This window comes from Rhinopithecus roxellana, chromosome 4 (genome assembly GCF_007565055.1).
Source record: "Rhinopithecus roxellana isolate Shanxi Qingling chromosome 4, ASM756505v1, whole genome shotgun sequence".
In the NCBI taxonomy this organism is placed as follows: Eukaryota; Metazoa; Chordata; class Mammalia; order Primates; family Cercopithecidae; genus Rhinopithecus; species Rhinopithecus roxellana.
The window spans coordinates 18,329,420-18,337,984 of record NC_044552.1 but is presented as its reverse complement, the minus strand read 5'-3'; the positions used below and the strand labels follow the sequence as shown (position 1 = coordinate 18,337,984).

Below are 8,565 nucleotides of genomic sequence, written 5' to 3'. Positions count from 1 at the left end.
AGGGGTGGGCGCGGGGAGGGGCGGGGGGAGGGGTGGGCGGGGGGAGGGGCACAGCCCTGCCCTTGGCAGAGGGGGCGCGGCCAGGCCTGGGGGGCCTGGCACTGTGAGCCCCGAGCCCTCCTCCCGTGCCTGCCAGGAATGCAGTTTTTTGGGCAGTTGCTGGAAGGAGCTGTTGGGCTCGAGAGGTGCCACGGCCACCGCGAGGCTGCTGCCTGAGGCCAGGATCCTGCAGCCGGACCGAGCAGCCCCTCCAAGGCCGGCATGCCTGCCGCGACGTGCGGTTCCGCTGGATTCCAGCTTCGCCGGAACTAAAAGCCGCTGTGCAGCTTTCTGTGTTCATTGAGAAAACGGGAGCTGTGCCGTAGCCTTTCCTTCTGGGCTGCCTCGGGCCCAGCACCGGTCACCGAAACTCCCCAGGGCTGGGTGTGTGGAGGGACAAGGAGGGGACGACAGCCCAGGACCCTCCAATCCCCCCGCCCCGCCGGCCCAGGGTGATTGTCCTGGTCGTGGGATACTGAGTTTGGAATTGATCATGAAACAGGGGTGCAAAACTCATGCGACTCTGACAATTTTTAAGAAACTCTTACAGTCCCTGGGGAAACAAAGAAGGGGACCAGAAGCTAGGAGGGGACAGCATTCTACCAGACTCCAGGGTGTTCATTAGCAAGGAAGGATTGATGTTTTCTTTTGAGGTGAGGGCGGAACAGCTGTGATTTTTGGAACACTACCTTTGTCTTTCACTTTGCTGTTTGTGTGTTAACACGAATAAATCAGAAGCGACTTTAAATCTCCCTTTGCAGGACTGTCTTCACGTATCAGTGCAGAAAAGAAAACAGTGGTTTTACAAAAAAGATATTAAAGCAGGCTGCACTTTTCCTCTGTGGGTGAGGCACACTGTGGGAGAGACATGGTCCCCTGGAACCAGAGGTGGGAAGGACAGAGCTGGCTGACTCCCTGCTCTCCCGCATTCTCTCCTCCATGTGTTTTGAAGAGGAAAGCAGTATGTTGAGGTCTCATCATTTCTACCCAGGGCACCCATCGCCCCCTGCCCCTAGTTGCTGGTCTGTTTCCGGTTTATTTTGGGGTCTGATTATTGGCCCTGTGGGTGCAAATGTCTACCTCTTGCCATAATTCAACCCTATTATTATCACTCTTTATGACTACTAAGTAGATGTAATCCAAATCAGTCGACTCATCATCTGTTAACCGGACTTAGGGAAGTTGTTTCTCTCCCATTCCTGCCAAAAGCGAGCGTCCGGAAATAAACACCACCCTCCTTCCCCACCTCATTATATGTAGAGCTCAAATCATCCTCCTGTCATGGGTAAGATGGCACCTACCCAAGAATGGCAGCCATGGCAATGAGGCCTGTTTCTAGTCTCCGCATTTCCCACAGTTTGTATTGCTCTCTAGAATTTTGCAATCCATGCATTGTTAAAACTGTATTGCCTAGGAACCTACTGAAGAACAGGTGTTCACCACTGATGAAAATCCTCCCTCACATTTGTAATATGGGAAACTGTCTCTCCCTCTCTCCAGGTGGCATTTTCTCTTCAGACTGCAATTGAAACAGGCAGGACACTGCCACCGCTTCAAGTGAAATCTTTACAAGTGAAATCTTTACAGGGAAGAGGGAAAAAAATACTACCCATTGGTTCACACCCAATTGAACTTACACATTCCTAAAAAGGTGGATGGTTTTGACAAAAACACTGTGACATTTAAATTGCTCTTGAAATTGCCCTGAAGACACCTTTGATGTGTTAAGATAGTTTTATGACAAAATTAAGTTTCCAACTTTTTGAGCCCCAAATCAGAACCAATTTACCTGAAAATATCTATTTGACTCTAGGCTTGTTAAGAGCTCAACTTGCCTGCTGAAGGATTCTTAGGGGAGAGAGGGACACTTCCCTCTCATTTGTTCTGGAAATGCTTAGGTGACTAATTAGAGGAGTAATTGGTCTTCAAGTTTTAAAAAGCCCACGAATGGAAGTTCTATCTGGAAATTTGTTTAGCAATGTATCTCATAAGGAAATGTGCAAGCCCATTCTATAATACCTTTATCGAATTATTCAGGAAAATACTTTGATCTCCAAAGGAAGTTTCTTGAGACCGAAACCTGAGTCCATTTTTTGGGGGGACGGGGGACAGACATAAAAATCTCTCCACTTCCAACCCATCACCACAAGGTGTTAAGTCAGTTGTGAGTTTTATTAAAAAATAAGCACTATGCTTGGGTTTCATAAAATTTATACATGAATATGTACAGAGACACAAATAAAATAATATTAAAAATAAAAATCACACTTGCTTTCAAGTGGCAGTGGTCCTGGCACCCCACATACATAATCAACTTTTTCTTTAAAGAAATTGCTTGGCCCAAGGAGACCACAGTTAGAGAACCACTAATAAAGCTGTAGCCCGTTGCCTGCAACATTTTCAATTCAGGTTTCAAAAATATATAAATAATTTAATTACAAAACCCAACCTTTTTTTTTTTTCTCTTTTGGCACAGTGAAGCATTGGTCAATAGCAAGAAATGACTGAAGAGTCTCTGACACGTCTCTCACACTCAGTCATACCTGGAAACGCCACATACGTACACGGATGAGGGCTCAGAAACCCCAAACAGTAGTCATATCATTTATAGTGTGGAAAGGTTCCCTGATGTACTTAGAGGGGAAAGGAGGGACATAAATCAATGGAAGGTGCGACAAAAACAGTAGGAATAAGAGGAAGCCTGGGCGTTAAAGACAAAAAAGTCCTTATGAAGGGAAGGAGGGACAGGCTTCGCAAAGAAACTGACACAAGAATTGCTTTGGTCCTCTGTAAAGTTATAAAAGACAAAGGAAAGTATCCTGGACTAAGTTCAAATACTCCTGTCAAAATGCTTTAGCTTTAAGGCACGTTTGATGGAGATTTTTAAAATTCATTTTCCTCTGGATTCAAAGTGCAAAGTCCACGGGCCCGCGTTCCCGCCTCCCCGACGGCGCGCACTCGGCGTTCCTGAGCCCCGCGGCGCGGCTCAGGCTAGGAGCGTCTCCACCGGGTACGGCAGGTGCGGGCCCGGGCGGCGGACCGAGGCCGCCTGCAGGGCCGCGGGCAGCCGCAGGGGGCAGTACAGGTGCGCGCCGCCGGCCGCCGGGCCTCGGAGTGGCTTGGCGGGGGCGGCGGCCGCGAGGGGTGCGAGCAGGAGGGGCGGCGCGGCGGGCGGCACCTCGGCCCCGCGCGCGCCCAGCAGCGCCGGCTCGCCCGCGCCGTACGCGCAGAGCGGCAGCAGGGCCCTGCCGGGCGGCGCGGGGAGGAGCGTGGGGAAGGCGGGCAGCGGCGGGCAGGGCGCAGCGCCCCACTGAAGCGGTGTCCCGGGGGCCGTGTCCCTGAGGCGGCGGCTGCGGAACGGCTTGCTGAGGATGCTGTCGATGGCGAAGGAGCTGGAGAACTTGCCCGCGGGGCTGGCGCGCTCCTCCTGGCGGGCGGGCGAGCGCGTGCGGGGCGAGGCCGGGGCGGCCGGCGCGGGCGGCGGGGCGGCGGGGAGGCCCGGGGCCTCCTGGGGCCGCAGCCCGGGCGCGGGGGCCGGCGCGCGGTGGCTGAGGCGCTTGCGGCGGCGGCGGAAGACCCCGTCGGCGAAGGTGTACTCGCTGTTGGGGTTGAGCATCCAGTAGTTGTCCTTGCCCCAGGGCCGCGAGGGGTCGCGCAGCACCTTGACGAAGCAGTCGTTGAGCGAAAGGTTGTGGCGCACGGAGTTGCGCCAGCCCGTGTAGCTGCCGCGGAAAAAGGGGAACTTGCCCATGAGGTACTCGTTGATCTCCGCCAGCGTCAAGCGCCCGCCCGCCGAGTCGCGGATGGCCATGGCGATGAGCGCGATGTACGAGTAGGGGGGCTTGGGCCGCCGCGTATACGGCTTGCTGCGTGCGCCCTCGCCGCTCCCCGCGCCGCCCGCGCCCGGCCCCGCCGCCCCGGCCTCCGCGCCCTCCGCCACCGCTGCTGCAGCCGCTGCTGCCGGGACCTCCTCCTCCGCGCCTGGCCCGCCGCCCGCGCTCTGTTCGCCGTCGCCCGGCGGATCTCTGGCGCCGCCACCCGCGGCCGGGCTGTTGGCCGCGCAGTCCCCATCCGAGCCCAGGGAGTCGTCTCCCACCGCCGACAGCGGGGACGGCGCGTCGGCTGCCGCCCGCACCCTCCAGGTCACTGCCCGGCTTCTCCCCGTGGGCCGCGCGAGGGGCGAACACCTCCAACTTCATGCCCGCGCACCCAGTCCCTCCCCGGCGTCGTACCCCCTTCTTTCGCGCAGTCTAGGGAAGCTGGTGCCAGGGAAGGGGATGGCGATCCGGGGCCGGGGATCTTCGCCTTTTTCTCCCGGGAGCTCTACCCTGGTCTTCCGAGACAGTCACTTTTCCGGAGTCCTCTTCCGCTGGGCTTTTTCTTTGGAGGGGCTGTGAGTGTTGGGTGGACTAAGGGGCGGAGAGGGAGGAGTTGGGTGGATGTCGCCTTCGGTTTGAGGTTGAGACTTTGGGATGAGTGTGTGCAGGGGCCGCGGTTCCACCCTCGGGTGCCCGGGCGCGCCGGGCTTAGAAGGCTTTCCTGCCGGAGAGAAGCAGCGTGCGCATCTGCTGCTGCTTGAAGAGTCCAGGAGGGGTTCTTCACTGGCGGTCCCAGGTCCCGTGTGGGCGTCTTCGGGGCACGGAAATGGTGCTGGACGCTGTGCGTGCCACCGTGGGGGAGGGTCCGGCGCCTTCAGCCTTGAGCACCCGCGGAGGCGAGTCCCCGAGGCCGCTGCGCCCGCAGCCGCCTTCCCGCCCCCAGCCTCGGGGGCAGCATCTCCCCGCTGGCCTGCCGCTGCTGCGTCTCGCCTCCACCTTCGGGCGGGCCCAATATAACTCTGCGGCGGCTCCGCGGGGGCGGGGCCTGGTCGCGGACTGCAAGGGGTGGGGGAACGAGGTGGCCGAGGTGGCGGCGGCTCCCCAGCTCCGCACCGGGCGCGCACCAGGAGGAGGCCACACTGCAGCGCGGCGGCAAAGTCGCTGGCGCAGGTTGTTTGTTTTGGGTTTGCCGGCCCCGCCTTCCTCCTCCCGCCAATGGGGAGCGCGCGCGCCGCTGTGGGTTTGCGCGTGTCTGTGAGTATGCGTGTGTGCGCGCGCGGGGCCGCCCCGCCCGCCGGCTCCTCTGCTGAGGTGTTGGACCCCAGCCCCGGGCAGCCCGCGAGGGCTCCCTGCGCCGTGGAGTTCGGAGACGCAATTTAGGCGAGTGCGCCCGGTTGGGGAGACACGCCACAGTTCCCCCAGAGGGACACCTGAAGGGGCTGGGTCCAGGGGAGCAGGGACTTTGCTGGGCCTAAGCTGCATGCGGCCTCTGTGCTTCTGTAGTAGTGAAAATCATGCTAATTACGAAAGCAAACCCCTGTCGTCACTGTAGAGGTGCTGAACAGAAAGTGCACAGGACGCTTTGCAGTGACCTCTTTCGGGAGCCTTGTGCTGTGCCCCTTCCTATCAGCTCCTTTCAAGGACCATCTTGTCTTTTCCTCTTGTTTTAATGAATACACTCTTGGGCTTGCAATTGTATGCGCCTTTTTGGATGACCTTGACTCTTGCTCACTAAATGGGCTCCGACTTTCACTTTTGTCTGTCTTTACCTTTTTTTTTTTTTACCTGGCTGGTGGCTCCTGGGGGAGGACAGCAGCGTCCTCCTCTTCCCCTGGGGCGGCTGTGTCTGGCGCAGGGTGCCGGGCTCTGCCTGCACTTGTGTCCCTGCGGAAGCCTCAGACGCCGCCGAGCTCAGCCGCTTGGTTCCCGGGATCTGACAGTCAACAGGAACGACGGGGAGGGCGCGTTCCCGTGGGCGGGGGCAAGAACACAACCGGGTCACGGCCATTTCTTTCCAATATTCCATTGGGACTTTTGCTGTGACCTCACTGGCACCAGTGTCGGACCATCTCGAAAGGGGGGATCCGTTCCCCGCCCCAGGGCGCCCGGGGCGTGATCCCCGCGCGGCGTCATTAGTCCAGGGAGCGGGCGCCCCGGCCCCGGGAAGGTGCACTCCAGCCCGCTGCCCTGCCACGCCGAGTTTCCTCCTTTTTCCTGCCTTTGTTGCACAAAAAGCGACGGAGCCTCGAGTAGGTGGGAGCTCACCTTTGATGTTTATTTTATTACTTTCCACCATTTGTGTTGAAAACGTACACAATCCTTTCTTATCTTTATTCAGGGAGTTTTGAAGGCATTCACAATGGGGCGGGCAACATGACAGCTTCATCCACAGCTCTGCTATTTTTGTACTTGGGGAAGGATCGCGTTCGGAGATTAGACTGACTTTATTAAGTATGCGCTTCGGGAGCCAGGTGGGGAATGGCTTCTTTTTGGGAGATGAGCCTTTCTGGAGGGGTCTGCTCAGCTCTAGCCTTGGAGTTGATGGTTCCCTAGACCTGGAGAGGGAAGTGGGATGGGACTATATGTATATATATATATATCTCCAGGTAAAGAGGCTTGGATTTGGCCAGGGATAAAAGGCATTTGTAATATTATTCTCTCTTGAACGCTGGGGTTGGGCGGGGCAGGAGGGCACATGACTATTTGATGGGGAAGGTAAACCCAAGGAGGGTTGAGGTGGGACCTGTGGTCCCTACGGAGTCCAAGGGAGGCCTCTTTGAGACTCCAGGGCCAAGGTGTCCTGCCACCAAGGAATGTTGGTCGCCACCAGGGACGGTGTCTCACCCCACCTCCATGTCCCACTTTCCCCCTTTCTTACCCAACCTCCTCCCCTCCCCAGCTGCAGGGGACCCTCTCCTTACCCTGATTTCATTTGGGGAAAGGACCTGCCCCACTTATTATGCCTACCCTGTGGGCTGCTGTCTGCAAGTTTGGAGCCTGAAAAGGTTGGAGGCAAGGGAGTGAGGTGGAGCTGGGTGAATTCTCAGCTGGAAACCTTTTTCTATTTTTAGAGTGGCTTAGGGAATGGGCAGGTGAGAGGTTGCTTGCAGCCACCTAAGTGGACTTTGAGAAGGAAGATGGCGTGGCAGGCCGTGGACCACCTGGATAGGATTAAAACAAAACAAAACAAAACAAACAAACAAAAAAACCCTACCTCAGCTAGAATGGAAGCTCCACTAGAGCAGGGTTTTCTTTCTTTTATTCTTCATGGCTGTATTCCCCTGTCCTTGCCACATGAATGTGCCATTTGCTGAGGATAAAATGATTGTCTTCTGTTAAAACCACAGGTAAAACTGCTTTTTCCATTTGTGGTTGATGTCAGTATCCATTTATCTGTTGTTTTACAACCGGGAAGTCATTCACCTTTTGCAGCTATCGGAGAAACCAGGAATGTATGGAGAAGGGCATGTCTGTCCACAACATCCTCAAGGCTCACTACAGATGCTGCCAAAAGTAACGTGCATTTTTTTGAAGTTTCCCAGAAGTGCTCGGATATTTCTGCCCCTTAATTCCCATTCCTCGGGGAGTACATTGATGGGTTAATAAGAGGTGCCTGCAGGTGGAGCTTGACCAAACACTTGCAGGTAAGAAACACCTCTTAGCTCATTTCCCCCCTTGCCCTTTAATTTCCGTGGAGATAAGTGAATAAACTATGACAAAGGATAAGTTCATATTTCCATGATCTCATGACGTCCCTGAAGTGGTGATTTTAGGCAAAGGAAGATGGTGCATGTATCTCCAGGTGCCAAGAACGAACTTAATTAACTATGGAAACGATCTGCAAATTTAATGCTTTCCATAATTTGATAGTGCTTCACTGACCCAGTTCTTAAACACTAATCTTGGAAAGAAAATAATTTAATTCCTAAAATACCTAAGGTGACTCCCTGTGGAAAAATTGATGACATGCCCTATGCATTAGAAGATCGCGCAGGCTCCCAGCCCAAAGGGACTCCAGAACCATCTGGATCACATCCACCCAGCAACCTGGAAACAGCTTTGACTTTATTGTCATGTTAACCTCTGGATCTGAAGAGAGGGTAAACTTCAGATTGCCTTCCCATGGGGACCTGGGACTCTGGATAAATCTACAGTATAATGCTGTGAAGAACTGAATAGCCTTAGGCATAGAGACCAGGCTAATGGTGAGAGTCCCAGGGCAAAATGCATGGCTTTGAGTCCTTGCAGAGTCTCCCTTGGGGTATGGAGAGGGCCTTGACTCGGGCCTCCAGGTCAGGTGGCAGTGAAGAGCCTCTACAGCCATAAAGCCCAGCTCCCTCTTTACCTTTCCTCTTGGTGAAAATGCATGGGAAGAAAAGGAGTGCTTTGTCAAACTCTGTTCTAGTCCATTTCATGGTCTGTTTGATTCTTTTGGTAGATGCTGAACCCTGGAAAAATCCTGCAGAGATTGAAGGTGGGTGTGGGAGTAGACAGAGAAAACTTAGGCATTTTTACAGATCTATATTTTTACTTCTTTCCAAAAATGTTTTAATAGGGTCAGGCTCATTTGTTTGTACATTTTCCATGTTTGTTTGAACAGTCTCCATTTGGTGTCCTGAGCGATGGGCATGGTTTAATCCAAGAGTCCCAGGCTTTGGCTGGGCATTACTGACCAGATACAAAACCGAGGGCTGTGCCTGAAGTTTTC

At 54.9% G+C, this 8,565-nt stretch overlaps 1 protein-coding gene across 1 annotated transcript; it reads right to left on the bottom strand.

The window, feature by feature from the left end:
• Positions 1–2,183: 2,183 nt before the first annotated feature.
• On the bottom strand, positions 2,184–4,365 carry FOXQ1 (forkhead box Q1). Its single transcript, XM_030928153.1, is given in 2 exon segments — positions 2,184–4,159; positions 4,161–4,365. Coding segments are annotated over 2 exon segments (1,212 nt in total). The 5' UTR covers positions 4,239–4,365; the 3' UTR covers positions 2,184–3,025.
• Between the last annotated feature and the right edge of the window lie 4,200 nt (positions 4,366–8,565).